Source organism: Zasmidium cellare, assembly GCF_010093935.1.
Source record: "Zasmidium cellare ATCC 36951 unplaced genomic scaffold M409scaffold_18, whole genome shotgun sequence".
Taxonomy (NCBI): domain Eukaryota; kingdom Fungi; phylum Ascomycota; class Dothideomycetes; order Mycosphaerellales; family Mycosphaerellaceae; genus Zasmidium; species Zasmidium cellare.
The window spans coordinates 557053-575332 of record NW_022986962.1 but is presented as its reverse complement, the minus strand read 5'-3'; the positions used below and the strand labels follow the sequence as shown (position 1 = coordinate 575332).

Here is an 18280-nt window from a genome sequence, read left to right as displayed (position 1 = left end):
GCCAGACACCGCAACCATCGATATGGCCTGCGAAGGCCCGGCGAGGAGGTTTTGGGATGCTTGTCCTCTGTTCCACGACAACGAGGATTACTGTATTGGCATTTGAGAGGAAGAACAGTTATTGAAGCAAGATGGCGCCCAAACGAGGGCCAGGACGCTCGAAGAAGGCGACGACTACCACCACCACTACGACTGCGACCAGGGGCGGCGCCGTGAGAGGAGGGAGAGGAGGCAGAGGCAGAGGAGGAGCTTCTGCGAGGGGTGGTGCCACTACGAGGAGCACACGAGCGACGACAGCTACCGCGACAGCCCAGGCGAACGACACACCGGCATCTGGCCGTGTTACGAGGTCTACCGTGAACGCTGCCACGAACCCTCTCACTCAAGCCTTGGCCGATCCGCGGACTATTGAGAGGGAGGGTCGGGCTGCTGCGAGGGCGAGGGCTCAGGCTCGGACCCAGGCTCGGGCTGAAAATGAGGCGGCTCGGGCTAGGGTCGCTCGAGCGGCTGAAGCAGATGCACAGGCACGTGCACGAGCAGAAGCGGCAGCACAGGCCCAAGCAGAAGCGGCCAGGGCTGCAGCGGAACTGGAAGCAGAAGGGGTATTGGATGGAATAGAGGATGCTGCTGCGAGAGCTGCGAGAGAGGCGGCGGCGGCGGCGCAGGCAGCACGAGAGGCAGCAGCACGAGACGCCCAGCAACAACAGCAGAACGCACAGCCGGCCGGCAATGCACCACCGCCGCAAACTCCAGGCCCTGGCAGCGGATCTAATCAAGGCTCGCCTCGGCCAAGTGGACGTCCGAGTCGAGGATCTCAGCCTCCCACTTCTGCCGCCGACTCAGGGGCTACTGGACGTGCAATTCAAGGGACTGGCCCGACTACGGTTCCGGCGACGACTGGCCCTACTATAACCGGCAATGATGGTCAGTCTTCGACGCAGGCTGGGCCTTCTTCGACGCCTGAGCAGAGTGCGAAGTCGAAAGGAAAGCGCCCTCTTGAGGGGCACGGGGCTGGTGGACGCCCGCTCAAGAAAATTAGGTTGAGTCGAAAGGGCAAGCAGAACGAGACGACCACCAAGGATTATCCAGAGGATAAGCCTTTCGAGGGCTTGTCTGAACGGCTCCAAACCCTTGGGACCAACCCGCGTACACCCCTCCAGCGAGTCGTAACGTTGGGCGAGTCGCTGGAGGATGAAGTTGTCTGGCGAGCGATCGCGACCGTCACTCAAGCCGTTACGCAAACGGAGGGCGGGCCTCAATTTACGCTCCTTGAAGTCGACGCCTGGCAATTGGCCCTGGCAGGGTTTGCAGTTGGCCCAGATGTGACTCTCCGGCTGGGCAATGAGACGTTCATTCCCTGGACAATGGAAAGTAATGAGCTTGGCCACACTTCACTATTCATTTTGGGACGCAACTCCTCGCAGCAATTCACCTTGCGTCACTACGATACCGCCAACAGACTCAGGACTCATCGGAACGGATTTCGTGCCCAAGGAGATGCGATCAGGAGAACGCTACACACCCTGGGCTGGCCACAGCAAGACGCAAACTTGACAATCCCTGCAGCGACCGACACACAGCACAGAGGCAGACAGACACGGGGCGCAGGCTGGGTGTGTGGAATCTACGTGACCCTGTTTTCCTGGTGTCATGCTCTCGGTCTGGATTTTTCTGGATTCAGGGAAATTCCCGGCGGAACAGCCAGAGTGAACTCCTTCCACAACCAAGCCGTTCAATTGATCACCCTAGCGCTGAATGGCCTCTTGGACCACGAGACCCTCCGAGCGTTCTTGCGGTGCTACAGGTTCGTACCTCATGACGCTCAGATCCCGGCAAACCGACGTTTCGGACGCACCGTTACGCTGCGGAACGAAGGGGACATCCCGAGGTACATTGCCGCCACGAATCGGTTCCTGCAGGTCTTCAGGGGCTTTGGCTCGGAGCTCTTAAACGGAGCTTTACCGGAAAGATTCCTGCGAGAGATCACGGCGTTGTATCCCGACGCTTGGATGCAATGGACTGCGGAAGACTTTTTCGATTTTCTGAATGAGGAAGTTGAACATTTGCATGGACCACTCCATAAAAGAACAGACAGGGGCTCTGGCGGTGGTCCTGGCCCTTCTTCCGGTGGCGGTTCTGGTGCTGGGGGCGGGTCCAATGCTCAGGGGAAACGCCCAGAGGGCAGTAAAGATGGCGAGAATCGCAACGGCGAGAAAGATGGCAGCCCTGGGAAGAATGGCTCTAGCGCCAACAAGAAAAGAAAACAAAAGGAAGGCGGCCAGCAGAATTGCCAAGATGCTCCTCCGCAAGAGGAACCAGATCCATGTCAGAGATTCAGTGATGCTTTGCAGCAAATAGCAGCTGCCAACACGCCAATACACATCGAGAATCCTGCTCGGGTTAACGTCTTGTTGGAAGATGATACTGTGTTCAGGGCTATCGCTGCCGTCACTGAAGCTGTGTCTGAACGTGGTACGGTCCGCTTCTCCATTTTTGACAGCATCGACATCCAACGAGCAGACCGAACCGCAAGTGTCGAGGTCAGCCAGCGGCTTGCCAGGCCAAGAAATGATGTGCTCGTTGCGTACGTTCCAACCCAACGTCATGTATCACTGTTCGCTTTTACTAGGACGGAGAACGACAACTTCGATGCGGTACATTACGATAGTGCTGCCAACGCTGGCCATCGCGCAAATTTGGGCAATACCGTCGCAGGCGTTACACATACACTGAACCGTCTGGATTGGCTTAGAGTGCGAGGCCAAGGACGTCGGTATGGAAGACCTGCATCTATCACGGGCATCGAAACTGCTCAACAAATGGATGCGACGTCATGCGGTATGCATGCCATTCTAAATGCTTGGACAATAGCGCTAGGCTTGCAGCTATCTCAACAGAACACGATGACCCACGGCAGATATATGACTGACTTCCGCCCGAACGCAGCGAGGCTCATCAACTATGCCTTGGAGGGCCGCGTGGACAGCGGTACCATTGAAGCATTCCTCAGGTGTTATGGCTACATTACCGGGGGAGCCACTGTGCCAGCAGAGCGTACCTTCGACAGAACCGTTGCACTGCCCAGAACAATCGACCTTGGCGATCGTGTGGCTCGGGTCCGGATCCAGGATGGACTTGATGCGTATGAATCGGATCATCCTGGTGTGCTCTGGTACCGAAACCTCGATGAACTTCTGCAGTTTTTGGGAGAAGATCAAAACCGTGATCTGGGTCTGGCGGGATACACTGCTCAACAGTTCATAGATTTGGTCAGACACGAGCAGACTGCGCGACTTGAGTCGCTCCGAGCAGGACCAATCTTGGGCACCCCACCGCCGAGGACGGGCCCAGCACGCGAGCCGCCATCAGTTGAGCAAAGGTACAGAGATGCCATAGCAGCAGGTGTGCCTGACGAATTCATCCAAGACGCCCGGGAACGGGACCGTCTCAAAAGAGAGGATCCGGACCTGGCTCGAGCATTAGACGAGGCAGCAAGATCAGGTACGTAGTCTCCAAGTATGCTTATTGGATCTGTCTGACGGACATTGGGAAAACACAGAGCTAACACGAGGGCCTCAGCGGCAAGCAAGAAACGAAAGCGATCAGAATCAAGATCACCCCGGACCTTCCGGAGACACAAGTGATCCAAGTCAGACGAATGGAGCACACCAGGCCGTTGAGAACCCAGCAAGCCAGGTGGACGGGGCCCAGTCGAGGAATCAGGCTGCCAACCAGACTGCTGAATATTCCAATGGTAGAAATCAGACCGATAGTGCAGATGACCCTACTGCTCCTCAACCAGGCCAGAACGACGAGGGCCAGTCGACGACTACAGCTGCCAACCAAGCTCCTGAAGACACAAATCAGTCCAGGGGCACAGCCATAGGCCAGGCTGCTGAAACACACCCCGATCAGACAGCCCCGGCTAATTCGACAACGCCGTCTATCAACCAAACTGTAGGCGATAATCCAGACCCAATTGCAACACAGTATGCGCCTCTCATACAGAGGCTTGTGGGCGAGTATCTCCAAGACCCGGATGGCCGGGCTCTGGTGCCTCCGCCCATGAGGCTGATGACCCGAATTCTGGCATGGCAGCCGACCCTCGACGATCCTATCCTCGTAGCACGCATCGCAGAGCTTGCGATACACCGATGGCGGGCGAGAAATCCCAACGATCTGACGATACGGCACCGGGAGACAATTTTTACCATCGGGCCACCAACCCTTCTCCAACGGGCACGCGAAGCCCTTCACCGTCACAGGCGAGGCGATCGACCCAGGCGGGATGATGTATTACCACCTCCTATTCCTCCAATGGACGATCAGGCTAATCTCCAGCACGGCTCTGATGTGAGACACCCCGATGCAGTTGCTGCCGGTCTCCAGGCTCAGAATGTGCGCGAGTGGCGTCGTGGGCCACGGCGACCGGACCGCGCAGGTCGATCGCAGCCAGAGGGACTGCAGACTTTAGTGAATAGACTGCATGGATCGCATGCTACCCGGCCCCAACTCGAGGCTGCCGCTGAGGGCGACACGGAGTCCTCTGACGACGATACTAGGGACTACGACGACTCTGACGATTCTGACGATTCTGACGACTCTGACGACTCTGACGATTCTGACGACTCCGAGGAAGCACGCAGGGCGGCAGCACATCGTGAGCGTAGACGTGCAGAGCGAGAAGCGCGACGCCTTCGCGCGGAAGAAGCGGAAGAACTCGACCTCGACGATCTGGATCTGATTGGAGCTATCCCTGAAGCACCTCGCACGCGCTACGAAGTCCGAGTTCATCGAGAAGCTATTCTTCGCAATCGCCGCCTGACTTCCCCAGATGATGACGAGGAGGATGACCTTGACGAGCTCGATGCAATCGGGGCCACTCTACCTGAAACACGTCGTAGAGGAACAACTCGAAGGTCGCCGCAGACAGTCCAAGCGGATGGAAGGCATTCAGAGACTAGCCCTGAAGCCTCAGCACGCCCAGATGTACGACCTGGCCGATCAAATGCACCGTCACCTCCCAACAGAAGGCAAGACCGTAAACCGCGTGGGACCAATGCTCGGACAGCTCGTTGGCCACCGCCAGAAGGGCGAGAGCCTTCACCGCTTCCACCCAGAGAACAGAATCGTACACCTCGCTCGGCTCATGGTTGGACAACTTTTGGGCCGCCACCACAGGGGCTAGAAGGTGCACCGCCTCCACCCAGGCAGTCTAATCGTACACCTCGTGTGCCGCGCGATGCAGATCAGACCCAGCGATTGCCAAGACTTGAAGACGTCGCTAGTCTTATTCGTGTGCGATACAGTGATCTATCCGGTCTTCCTGCGCCAAATGATGAGGATCGAAGGCGTGTGGAATGGTTTGAGGGCCGTGAACGTCAGGGGCAGCAGCAGCCAGCGGCTCCGAGTACACCAACGGCTCAAGTACAATCAGAGAGCGTTCAAGGCGATGTCACAAGTCAACAGGAGGGGACAGATATCTCCCCCTTGACATTCCTGGAGCAACTTGTGGACCTCACACCAGGCATGTATTCCCCGCAGGCGCCTGCTTCTGTCAACGATGCTCCGACTCCAACACCAGCTGCGCCGGAGGCACTACCCGATAGTGCCGACGGAGAAGATGTCGATAGCTTGTTTGGAGAGCCATCGGACGACGTTTTCGCTCACTTCGTCCAGGTCCCGCCAGAGCCCTGCCCGCCTGTCAAGCGCTTGCCACTTGCGCTGCCTAGTCTGCCAACTCCAAAAGCAATGCTGGAGAAGCCAATGTTGAAACCATCGACTGAGTTGGACTACTCGAAGCTCTTGGAAAAGATCCTCGATGATCCTGCATTCTATCCCGTGAAAGAGGTCTCACCAAGGCATGTCATCGAAGAGCAAGAAGAGGAACAAGCGAACGAGCCGATGGATGTCGATGAGGACGATGTTGAAATGGAAGAGGCGCTTTTGCAGGAACTCGAGAAGCCAGATGAGGACATGGCGGAAGTCGACAATGCTGATGTCGTGTCCACGACGAGTAGTGCAAGAAGGCTGATTGATGTCTTCACAGGTCGTCCAGTGGGTGAAGAGGAAGAGACCGAGAGGCGCGACAGCTATCGCGACCAGCAGCGAGAGCAGGAAGAGTGGCGTGGAAGTCATCCGCACCATCATCGACGGTCGCAATAATGACATTTCGGAATTTGTTTTATGTTTGATGGAACTTTGTGGGATTACGAATGCATGGAGTGGAGTTTGATATATCTTGAAAGCACTTTGACATTACCCTTACTACTTTCACCGTCTCATGTCTGACTACAGAATGTTTGACCAATCGATCGCCTCGAACGACTCTCTGATACTGCTGCGTTTCACGCTCGTATGTGTCTTCACAGACTATACGCACTGTCAGCTCATGATCCGCAATTCATTCAGCGAAGCAACTTACCTCTCCTGCCTTGATCGCCGATGCATCCTCCCTACCAATGCCCAAATCTGCCGTCCATTTCATCAACTGGCCGACATGCCTCATCAATCCAGTCGGCTCTACGCTTGCATATTCCTCCAGAGAGATATGTTGAATTTCGATCTCGACGTCTAGCTTCTCACCCATGATCGTTACGACGTCCTGAGTACTCATCTCGCCACCCACAGCCTCGACCGTGACATCTCCATCGACTCTCAGCAATGCACCAACCCAGCTGCCGGCGTCCTGGGCGAGGTTGATCCATGGGATCGGAGAAGCCGGATTCCATGGGATGCGGACGGTGTACTTCTTGTCAGTGCCTGTTGGTTTCGTCCATCCGATTACCTGTGGAAATCTGACGAAGCTCTCAGTGAAGACTGCCAGGTACACTGCATTCACTTTCCCCTTCAGAGCAGGCAGACTACGCATATATCGGAGGACCTCCGCTTTCGACGCCATTTCATAATTGTCATACTCGCACCCAGCAAGCGTCTTCGAATCAGGGGTAGAGCTCCAGATCAATTTCTCCAGCGTCGGAATTTGCGCCGCTGCATCAGCTACATTCTCGCCTTGCCTCACTTCCAGCGCCCCAGCTGCATCCGGCAGAGACTTTTCCTTGCCAGATTCCCACGCTTCTATGGCTTCCTTGGCTTGGACGGCGCCTGCTGAGTCGGTGTATGCGTAGATTGCTGAAGCTCCTTGGAAGGCTGCGATGAGGGAGTCGATGTCAGTGAGCTCGGCTTGGACCATTCCGATGCCTTTGGCTGAAAGGCTTTTGGCTTTGGCTGAGTCGACATTACGAGTTGTGCCGCGGATACGATAGGAGGGCTCGTGCTCCAAGAAGTGGTTGATGACTGCAGAGCCTTGCGAGCCAGTGGCAGCTAGGACAACGAGGAGCTTCTTCTCAGTTGCCATGGTCTTTCTCGTGTTCTCGTGATACGACCAAGGAGCTGATCGGACAGGTTGTGCGTACTTCCTTCCTTGTTCATACGCCACCCTCCTCCTTATAAGCCAGCGCTGAACATCAGCATCTTCGAGCATCTCGCGTTCCGCTTAGCAATGTCCTCGATCAACTCTTGGCATCATGACGAGGAGCTGAGGGCATTGTACCAAAAGATGACGGAGGTGCAGAGCCCACGGCCAATGAGATATACCACTCCGCAAGGCTGCGGCGTCCGGCTTTCGGATTCGGCGTTCCAAGGCCGGGACTACGTTACTTGACCTTGTCAATGCCGGAGGCTTGTTTCTAAAGATGCGAATGAGGTGCGAGAATCGCTGATGTTCATTAGAAAGCATGCGGGTATTCCTTGGTTAGACGGCTATGTGAGCCCTGTTATGTGTATGTGGGTCTCGTCTCGAAAGCGACTAGCCTGGTGATGTGAAGGATTATGCCAAGGGTTGGCATGTGCAATGATAGCGCCACATTGTCAGGATACATGCAAGTCAAGGAGAAGCGAGAGGAACTGCAAGTACTAGAGATTCCCTCGCCGCGAGTTTTATATCTACACTCCTTTACACTTCGTTCAATGCCTCTGGTAAAGTCGCATCGTCTTGCCAATGCAATCTCCAATTCTCAATTCACTTCAACGTTATAATCTCACTTGGAACTTTTGGTATGAGATCCTGCCATCCAACTTCGCTGACAAGCAGAATGCAAGTATCTTCCAGCCCTCTCATCTTCTCCTGGTTCAACTCCTGATAGATGTCTGTTGAAAGCATATATGCATAGTGCCACACGCTATCCTACTGCACCAGGTTGGCGTCATCCCATCCTCCTTCTCCAACGTCTTCGCGATCGCCAGTCATACTCAGCTTGTCCTTTACAGGACCCGTGAAATTGATCTCAGCCCCAGCATCGGGACCAAACCTGTCTTTGAAGCCGTTCATGTATGAATCATGGACCGCACGGTCTCCTTTGGCGTACTTGAAGAGGTTGAAGAAACAGAGTGGTCGTCCACGAACAGCTTCTGGTTCGGCCGTGGAGAGGAATAGAGTCATTCTTTCATCAAGGTACAGCTTGCCCGGTCTAAGTTCTTCGGACTTGGAGCCCACAATGGCCTCATCGGGAAACTTGTAATTCATCTCTGCAGAAGTCGTCTCTCGCCACGCAGGCGGCAGAGCAGGTGTCTTCGAATTCGCTTTTGGCATATCGTCCTGCGAGAACCCAGTGACTTCATTCCGCTTGGCCTTCTCCTCAAGAGCATCTACCTGCTTCTTCGGAATCGAGACGGGAATCGAGACGTGTTTCTCCACAAACTGCGCGACATAGCCGCCATGGTAGAGTTCCGGGTGTCTCGTCAGGAAGAAACAGTTTCAGCTCTCTGAAGTGAGAAGGTCCTTATTCAAATTATGCGGATTGTGCACCCAGCCGTATGGAATGCTACGAATGAGAAAGCCAGGTAAATCGTTGGTCTGGATCGTAGAGATGATGGTTGACAGCTCGGGTTTGGCGCTCTGTTTGAGGGAGACGAGATGGACGTACATTCGGTTATATCGCTCATTGTGGCAAATGACTGTTACTGAAGAGAGGTATCTCCTCAAGGTATGACTGCATTAAAGGTCAGTGTCCATCGAGGTGGAGCAAGCTCGGCCGAGCGGATCATAGCCGAGACCTCAACGAAGGATCCAAAAGGGGTGAGGTACCAGATATGAGCATTCGTGCAGGCTGGAACTTGGATCTCCAGGGACTGGCGACGCCATCATGTGCATAGCCACCAGCAGGGTGGTGATGGAATACGTCCATGGGTAGGGACGGTGATGTCGAGACGATCTTGACGGTCTCAGATTTGTGCCGCTAGTATGGAAATTGCGCAGCAGCCTGGTCGACCAACACTCACTCATACATTGGGCTACAAGGGCGATGAGGCCAACAGGAAGTTGTTTATGTTATGGTTTCGACATGCTCACAAGAAATCAAATCAGCGACTCACACCGTTAGATCTCGTAATTTGATATCAGAACTTGTTCTCGTCCACTCATCACTCTTCCTTCTACCTTAATTCCAGTAGATCTTATAGCTCAAGCCGCCTTGGCTTCGTCTACTTTGCTGATGTGTGAGACGAAACACCACTTCCCATCGACTTTACGACAGCTATACGTCGCATGCTGCCGATCATGTAAAGTACCCTTCACCGTATGCCGAAGTGTCGTCTCAATCGTCGCCAGCCTTTCGCCGAAGAAAGTGACTTCTGATGTATCGATGGTTGTTTTATCAACGCCAGTGGATGGACCGAACTCGGTGCTGTATAACTTCTCAAGCTCTGCTGGGTCTTTGACTATTTTGCGGACTGTATCAGGGCCGCCGAAGTCGACTGTAAATTGTGCTGGAAGAGACCAGAATTCTGTGAGGCGTTGCAGTTGTCCGCTTTGGCATGCATCGCAGTATTCGCGGTAACGTGTTTCGATTGACGTTTTGTCGGCTGCTTGAGAAGTCATGTTGTGATTGGATCGTTGCTGACAATTTCTTTCCATCGACTTGATCGTTTCTGGGGCCAGTGTTCTCTATTATATAGTTTAGAGAATTGACTTTGAAGCTTCTAAGCAAGCTGTCGACGCCGACGTATTCCGACAACACAAGCTCTTCATTGTCGGGCGTTGAGCCCCACCGAGCTCTTCAACATTGCTATAGTTTCAAATGCGTCGAGCTGAAGCCTACATTTTGGAATAGGGGGCACTCAAAGTTGTCCTGACCCATGAAGCAAGAAGACAGCCTTGAGCCCCATAACAAAGTTGGGATAAGGACAAGTTCTCTGCAAAAGTCCAAATGCCTGTTTATGAGCCCAGATATATGACACGATGGAGGGCTGCTCGGTAGAATGGTTCATTCATGATTTTACATGACTTCCTTTGTAACTTCTCTCAACCATTTCATCATCGATATCCTAGTCCAACTGTGAAAAGATTGATAAATCTGCAAGAATGATGTACCGGGCTCTCACTCTCACAAACAGAATGCTCTTCTTCGCTCCTTGAAATGCTCCCAGCTGTTCTTCAACCGTTCAGATCAGCTTCCTCATCGGAACTCGATATCGTATTGCGAAAGGGTGAAAAGATGAACGAACCGTAGCGTGACTTGCACTACTCCAGAATATCCCTGCGATCAAGCCATCCTGTTGTTGGTTCATCGCCCAAATCCTCGTGGAGGGTTTTTGTCGATCTTGGTGATACTTCACCAACTGCCCTGGCTGTCGGCCACCCCGATGCTGGGGCATCCGCCACATCGTCGTGGATTGATCTTGACACTCTTGATGAGGCATCAACCGCTGCATGGGATGTAGGCCATCCTGTGGACGGGATCTCGCTCACATCCTTCTGGGTGGGAGTTGTTGATCTTGTTGCCGGCAGGCTGAGAGGAGCAGCGAAAGCCAATGGAAGGAGAAGTCCCAGGCTGAACACGTGTTTGAACATACTTTGACTGATTGTGTTTGTAGTGTTAGTCGACAAGTTGCGCTTGTGTTCTGTGGACGCTTGAGATGAGCATTTACCTGTGGGAGGGAAACAGTTCATTTCTTATATAGCCCGTGATGGACGGACAGTGTTGTATCCCAACGTCTCTGTGAATGCCCTGTCTATGAAAACTAAGTGGCACCGTTACTGTCACTACTGTAGCTGAGACGACAATGTCACCTATGCGGAGCTAATTGAGGCATGCTGATCATTTCAAGTGAAGAGGCTTTAGGCGACGTCCAATCCCATGATTCACAGTGACGGCTCACTATCGCCATTCGGTTTGAACTTGTCGTAAGAGGAAGGTGAAGATCTGCTTGGAGTGACTAGACAATATCAAAACGACATTAAAGCCACCATGGCTTGGGCCGGTTCATGGCTAATGCATAGTCAGCCTGAAAGACATGCTATGCGTCTGACAAGTCGGAGCGTAGCTCCATCATGACCGTTATGACTTCCGTCTCCGTGTCACTGCCGCGAATACAGGCAGTCCTCCAAGTGAATAGACGCTCAGCTCGAGTGTGATAACGCTTATTTCAGTGCTATGCGACGAATGGGACGTCTGTACCACGATTGCAGCGGAGCAGGATCATTTTCGGACTTCACTAGATAGTCCATATATGACGAAGGATGGCATTGTTTCTCTACATATCAGGATCCAATACAGATTACAAAATGACCAATGCATTGCCCCTGGAACTATAAGACCGACGACGACTGACACTGGCTGACCAATGGAGCCTAATAGGTCACCTCAGTACAATGAAATGGCACGTGTGGATATAGAGATCAACGAATGGGTACGTCTTCGAAACCAGCCTTCAAGCGTATGCAGGCTCACCATAGGGACTTATGCAGAGTCATCATATGCCACACTGCAGTGAAGGCCGTGTCGGGGCCGCGTCGGGGCCGCAGCGATCCTGCCCTCGCATCATTTTCCAAATATCCAGTCACCAGCGCCAGGGCCGGAACTAACCCGTAGCGCCTTGTGAAACTCGTAGCTAGCATGTGAGTATAAACGTATGCGAAAGAAGACCCATGTTGCCTCGCGAACGTGGTCGCTCATGAGGGTTGCTGACGGCATGGGAAAGGGATGGACAAGTTTGCTTCCAAGCTACGTCTGGCCTCAAGGCTGTATGCGACGGACATCCTTTTCCTACAATTTCTCGATACTGCTGGGATATTGAGAGTTAACCAGGTCTGGGTAGACATTCATTAATCTATCATATATCAAGGGTCGACTTGCTCTAGCTAAAACGAATCTACGCAGCCTTCTCATCCTCAGCAACACGATCATCTCTTGCTTTAGCCTCCACGCCCTCTCGATCCAGAATCAACGTTTTGTGATAAGGCATGATCGTCGAGACTTTTGGGACAGGATCCTCTTTGGTCCATCGATCCAAAAATCTCATCGACGCATCCGTTGGCACGGCCATCAATGGAGTGAGAACACTAGCCACGAGGAACAGCACTGTATAGCTGAGGATCAACGTCAGCAGCAAGCAGGCCCAATATGGCAAACCGACTTTCCACAGCCCAACGCAAACAGCAGATCCGAATGCCCAGAAGATAAAGCCGTGGAAGAGGTACACAGTCATGATGTGTGGATGTAGCCACAAGATCATCTTGATCGACAGGAAAGCCTGGACCCAAGTCGACAGCTCCACAAGGATTTGAAGGCCAATTGAGAACGCCAGGATGGTGAATGTCGGGATATAGTAGTCTGGATATTCGACTCCTCGTGCCTGAACGATTGGGAGGCCTGTCTCGAAATCGGGATGAATGCTGTTCTCGCGGGTATCGAATGACCAATCGCCGTTGAAGACTGCCGCAAGTGGTGCTCCAGCTGCTCCCACGAATGCGGCTGTCATGATCAAATATTTGACGACCTTGTGGGATTCGAGATACTTCTTCCACTTGAAAGTGGCGTCAAGATCTGACAGTGCCAGACCGCACCAATGGCAAGCGCTCCAACTCTACGTGAGGGTCAGTCACAAGGCTTCTTCGAATATTGCAGAAGAGGAACTTACTCTAGCGTACCAACCACATGTGATGATGAATGCGTAAAAGCAGGCGCGTTTCCAGGGCGTTTTGACTGAGCGTACAAGCACAGCGCCGATGAGAACAACGTAAGTGAACTGTAGTTGGATAGGCACCGTCCAAAGCACACCGATGCACTCCGTAACGTCAGCTCTTGGTCATATGCATAGTAATCTTACAAAATACTCACATAGTGGGAGACTACCTCCGGGATGGCGTTTGGCATGAGGTACGCCAGCTGGAACAAGTCGTTCAAGTAGACACCAAAGTTCGGTGCTGGGACGACGTACGGCCAAGTAGAATAGCCAACTGATGGCAGTAGCTGCAAGGCCGTAGTCAAGCCCATCTCCATAAGAAAGTACTCCAGGGTATAGATAATAATGATCGGGACGAACAGACGCGGTCCTCGACGCAGAAGCTTCTTCGCGATATCTTCCAGGTTGCCATTTTTGAGGTAGTTGGTTGATAAGAAACGAGTTGCAGTCAAGAAGAAAGGTCCGATCCAGAGCTGAGTTATGGCAAACGCTCCAATGAAGATGTTAGCCCACTTCTCGACCTTGGGCCAGTGTGCTGTAGAGCCGTAGCCGTTGATAATCCATGGCCAGAAGGTCTGGCAGAAATGACGCAACGTGACACCAATACAGGCAACGGCAACAAGTCCAGCAAGGTAATCGATACGCTTCTTAGGGGCGGCATTGGCTGGTAGAGTTGCGACGACGGCGCCAGTCACTGGTTCGACTTTGTCCTCCGGCTTTACGGGCAGATGTATATGCTCCATGACAGGGGGAAGCTTCTCCGTAAGAGGGTCCGAGGGAACTGAGAATACCTGAGCACTAATGCCTTTGCCTTTCTCGGTGACAGAGAGACTGGTTTGACCCTTCTCATCAAGGGTGGAATGACGGACCACTTGAGATGCCGGCTCCACCACCATCGAATCACGCTCAGGAATGCGTGGAAGTACACTCACTTCATCTGTACCGTTAGCCCTGGAGCGAAGACTTCCCAGGCTTCCAACGTCCTTCAACTCCGCAGCTGATGAGGTGTGGTGCAGGCCAGATGAGCTCGAGACTTCGGCTGCGGAGACCAGGGCGGTCTGAGAAGCGTATGCCGGTGCTGGTGTCTGAGTTCCGGAGCTGTATCCCGGCAGTGGAGTGGCATAGCCACTATCAGGGCCCTGTGAGTGTTCCCCTGAAGGCACTCGTAGTTCCTCGCTGGATCTGCTCTCTGAGCTGACGGAGCCCTTGGAGTTCCTTTTGAAAAGCGTCCGGTAGATCTTACGCAACGGAGACCGGCGCATAAAGACGTTGACCAGCGCTAGAACGCCCAGTGTGCTGCACGCAGCAGCAACGATACCGGCGAGAGTGCGAATCGCACTGCGGTCAAAATGCTGCTCCCATTTGACAGTCGATGCTGGCGAGTAATAGCTTGAATTTCGAAGGGTGATGTCTGATGTCAAACATCTCGGCAGTCCAGTGCAACGATCGTCATACGTTTTGTGATCATTGGCTGTCATGGTACTGGAGTTGAAGAATGCTCTCACATACAGCACATGGCCTCTCGTTGCGTTGCCACTTGGGGGTCCTTCCATGTACGTTTTATCGCCGGTACTCCAGGACTTCAGCTCCAATGCCGTACCTGCGGCTGGCACGCTCCTGTCGTCTTTCGTCGCCGACCGAGTTCGAACATTGTTGATCCAGAAGTCTACGTTCGTTTCGTTCCAGTCCATGCGAACGTCGACAAAGGATGCCCAAGGGTTGATTCCCGTGGAGTTAATTTCAGTGTAATTCGTGGTCGAATTATCGTCAAACGACGGCCATTCGCCGTTGACGAGATTCGTGGCATACGCATCCCTTCGATGATCCATATTCAGAAAGTCTACTTGAAGGCCCTGCGAGGCGTTGTACGCGACACCCATTGTCAGAGCAGTCCCGCCAGCCCCTGGAGCAACTGACTTCATGCTGGCTCTGAAAGAGCCAAATTGAATATCGCGCCTGAGAGTCTGAAGTTTCCCTCCGTAGACGACGTGATCTGCGGTGCCTGGATCGGTAATGAGCTCCAGAGCCGGCACTTCGAAGTTGGCAGATTGATTGGCGTGCCAGACACCAGAGTCGTTCGATAATCGGACATTTTGGGGCTTTGCGCCTTCTCGAAAGATTGTGTTCCAGCCATGTTGAGTCCTGTGAGCGAAGTCCTGAGCAGCAAATATGGTCGAGTCGATCGATGAGGTCTCATTGAAATAGGCGATTAGTGTATCAGTGTAGATGCTGTTTGTGTCCGGATCCAAGAATCCGCAGCTACAATACGTTTCCTGAGCGCCTGCTTGCTGTAGGAAGATTCGCAGCAATACGACCAGGCAAAGTGTAGTTCTCATGGCCGCTTGAACGCTGCCAAAGGCCAGCAAAGACTAACAGAGCGTCCTTCAGCTTGATGCCGGCCAGAGGCAGAGGTGAATGAGGCGCGGTTTGAGATGTTAGATGGAGTCAAAGGTTTGAACACCGGGAAATACATCGCGTCATTTGCGTTGTGCTGGCGATCGGCAGGTCGATACACTTCAGCACGGTCGCGAGGCTGTCGAAGTTTCCAATTCAACCGCTAGCGGGGACACCCCAAGCGCCAACGTCGTTGATCACAGTCGTTGAGCGCCTAACGATAACGGATGGGAACGCGTTGGACAGATTTCGGTATCTATCGGCGTAGCCGACTTCAGCGGTCTCCGGTGACGAACACATCATGTCCACAGGAATGATCCGAGCGAGCAAATAGCACCCCTGCATCGATCAAGTCAGCAACATGGAAGAGGCGCGCTACTGCTTAACTCATGGAAATGTGGGCGAAAGTTTGGTGCTTCATCACGCCAGAAAAAAGCAAAGTGTTGTGCTCGAGCCGTCAAAACCATCATCGTATGCTAGCAGGGAGTGAACGTTTCCGTTATGCTTGATCTCCTGTCTCTACGGGATCTCAGGCGCACCGCAGTGTTGCCTCGTATATCCACCCGAAGAGCAGGGTGTTATCGCTGGTCAGTCGAGATAACGTTACATGGCCGGGCAAGACAGAACAGGAACAAGGCCGATATCTTGTGCCAAATAGAGACAACTCGGGAATGGAGACGCTGGATCGAGCCGGCGCAGGAACTTAAACGGGGAGGTTAAAAAAGCTTTGTGGCGGTAGATAAAGCTTTGTGGCTGCAATTTGAACTAATGCATACGGGTCCGGCCGTCACAGTCGGTACCAGCCTGATCATCTTCGGCGCTCTTCGTTGCCGTAGATCTTTACCCGACCCGGCAAGTGATAATACGCCACCATGCCATAATTTCCGGCCGCTAGAGAAGCCCAGAATCCCACAGCCGCGCGATGATTCAGGCTCGTGCAGTTGGAATTCGATGAAGCACGGCATCACCACATCGCCATCGTTGTCAATAGCTGGTGGCCTTGCATACTTGAGTGCATATTTTTTGATAACAAAATGACGCGAGTTATTAGTGCAATTGGCATTGACATGTGATCGCATTCTCGCCAAAACGCCAGTACCAAAGTTCCACGAGGCCGCCAAAAGTCACAATAAGTCAGCTTGTTACCCAGTAGTAGCCAGCAGTGGCGAGCCATTGAGATGGTACATCCACAACGCGGTAGAATGCCTCTCCAAACAAGATCACAGCCACGAGGGTTGTGATAAATACTGCCAAATTCGCCAAAGCCACCGATGTACCATTGGCCATGTGCAGGTGGATCCAGAGCTTTATGCCTGCACTCCACATCAACAAACTCTGAGCGACAAACAAGCCTTCAAATTTTTGTTAGCACTGTCGTCGATATTTGTTTCGAACACTCACTGAAAGATCGTCTGCCCAACGATACGAGCCATGGTCCAGACAGGACATTTCGCGCTTTGGGCATAGTTTCCACGATCAAGAGTAGCCCGAAGATGACGAAGAAGTCGTCCACTCGAGGATATGGATCCGCTGCCGCGAATTGACGACGAGTCGTCTGCTCCGACAGATCCAAGTAGGGATGCAGCACAAGCTCCCCGTCAATATATCGTGGGAACACCGCCCAAACATATTTCATTGCTAAGCCGATGGGGATCATCAAGAACCCTATGAGCGGGTAGTGAACTTTCCAATTCCTCTTCTCACTCAAGGTCAGACCGGATGCCAGTTTCGATGCCAGACTTGGGTTGATGGTAACGTCTGCGATGAGCAACGCACAGGCACTGTACCATCCCCAAGAGCACATCCAAAATGCTCCAATTGTGAAGAGAGCCAGTACCTGCACGTGCCACTGAGGTCGTCCAAATGGCAGAAGGACCATCAGGAAGTAGACCGTCCAGCTTTGGTTGTACAACAAGCTCACTCTGCCAAGCGTACTAGTAGGCCAGAAAGCATTTGCCGCTTGGGAGTCGTACTGGCGAACGACCCAGAACATATCGAAGACTGCATTGAATCCTTGCAGTGCAGTCTTCGGGACGCCAGGCGAGTTGATCGAGTGATTCGGTAGTGTCTGCTTGAAGGTCGCGATGTATTTCGTTCCAAGGCCAGCGAAAATTCCATATGTGATGAAGAGAGCGGCTCCACTTGCGACAACGAGTCTAATGGATCTCCTGATGATGGCTCCAGCGAATTTGTCCGCTGTCGGATCTTTCAAGAATCGAACGCATATGGCTCGAGCACTGAGAACAAAAAAGAACGAGCTGATCAGACTTTCATCCCATAGTACCGTCCCAAAGACAATCCGCAGAACGCGTTGATACCCTGGTCCTGCTGTACTATGCGTAGCTACAGCTGGGATGAACGTTTCGAAGAAAATCCACAAGAAGCTGGAGATGGCCAGGATTCCTCGCAGTCCAAAAATGTGGTGGTCCTTTTCGAACGAGGAAGTCGCTTTGGATACTAGCTTCGGGCTTGCGTTCATTGTCGTCGCCAGACTCCTCAGGCTCTCCAGAATTGGCGCTGGCATGTGTGTGATCGTGAAGACGTCGTGAGATCTCGAGGCTCGCAAAGGTCGACGGTGATGAATACGTTACCAGGGCGCTGGAGATCCTGCAACGAAGCGGGTGGAGTGGTTCGGGCACCTTGACACAAGGACACACGCCTCACACGCATGACAGAGCAGTACCACATCTCCATATCCGGCAGGAGCACCCCAGTTCGGCCGATTGAGACATCGTTCCGAAGAGAGTGTATCAAAATGCGGACATGATCGGCTCCAACCGAAGTTCTTCCCCCGAAACACTAGCAGGGCCTAACGTTAGTGATCCATCCCGTGCAAGGTTCAACGCATGTCTCCTGCATTGGCATTCGCTGCTGGTACTATTTCGTCAGGCCGCCGACTTTGCACGATAATGCTAGTGCCGAG

The 18280-nt window shown here is 53.0% G+C and overlaps 6 protein-coding genes across 6 annotated transcripts; 1 reads left to right on the top strand and 5 right to left on the bottom strand.

Moving 5' to 3' along the window:
- Positions 1 to 131: 131 nt before the first annotated feature.
- M409DRAFT_23274 (uncharacterized protein) lies at positions 132 to 6165 on the top strand (the record flags this gene model as incomplete). The annotated part of the gene is made up of 2 exons (XM_033806715.1): positions 132 to 3501; positions 3560 to 6165. The coding sequence occupies 2 exons, from the start codon at positions 132 to 134 to the stop codon at positions 6163 to 6165; spliced, it is 5976 nt and encodes a 1991-aa protein (XP_033667531.1).
- Positions 6166 to 6291: 126 nt separating this feature from the next.
- On the bottom strand, positions 6292 to 7357 carry M409DRAFT_23273 (uncharacterized protein; the record flags this gene model as incomplete). The annotated part of the gene is made up of 2 exons (XM_033806714.1): positions 6292 to 6372; positions 6425 to 7357. The coding sequence occupies 2 exons, from the start codon at positions 7355 to 7357 to the stop codon at positions 6292 to 6294; spliced, it is 1014 nt and encodes a 337-aa protein (XP_033667530.1).
- An 828-nt stretch (positions 7358 to 8185) lies between these two features.
- On the bottom strand, positions 8186 to 9877 carry M409DRAFT_23272 (uncharacterized protein; the record flags this gene model as incomplete). Its single annotated transcript, XM_033806713.1, has 2 exons — positions 8186 to 8735; positions 9540 to 9877. The coding sequence occupies 2 exons, from the start codon at positions 9875 to 9877 to the stop codon at positions 8186 to 8188; spliced, it is 888 nt and encodes a 295-aa protein (XP_033667529.1).
- Positions 9878 to 10519: 642 nt separating this feature from the next.
- On the bottom strand, positions 10520 to 10849 carry M409DRAFT_54964 (uncharacterized protein; the record flags this gene model as incomplete). The annotated part of the gene is made up of 1 exon (XM_033812875.1): positions 10520 to 10849. One exon carries the CDS (start codon positions 10847 to 10849, stop codon positions 10520 to 10522), a length of 330 nt encoding a protein of 109 aa, XP_033667528.1.
- A 1301-nt stretch (positions 10850 to 12150) lies between these two features.
- Positions 12151 to 15299, bottom strand: M409DRAFT_23271 (glycoside hydrolase family 16 protein; the record flags this gene model as incomplete). The annotated part of the gene is made up of 3 exons (XM_033806712.1): positions 12151 to 12864; positions 12919 to 13065; positions 13119 to 15299. The coding sequence occupies 3 exons, from the start codon at positions 15297 to 15299 to the stop codon at positions 12151 to 12153; spliced, it is 3042 nt and encodes a 1013-aa protein (XP_033667527.1).
- Positions 15300 to 16491: 1192 nt separating this feature from the next.
- On the bottom strand, positions 16492 to 17836 carry M409DRAFT_66625 (uncharacterized protein; the record flags this gene model as incomplete). Its single annotated transcript, XM_033817019.1, has 2 exons — positions 16492 to 16709; positions 16759 to 17836. 2 exons carry the CDS (start codon positions 17834 to 17836, stop codon positions 16492 to 16494), a joined length of 1296 nt encoding a protein of 431 aa, XP_033667526.1.
- Positions 17837 to 18280: the final 444 nt, after the last annotated feature.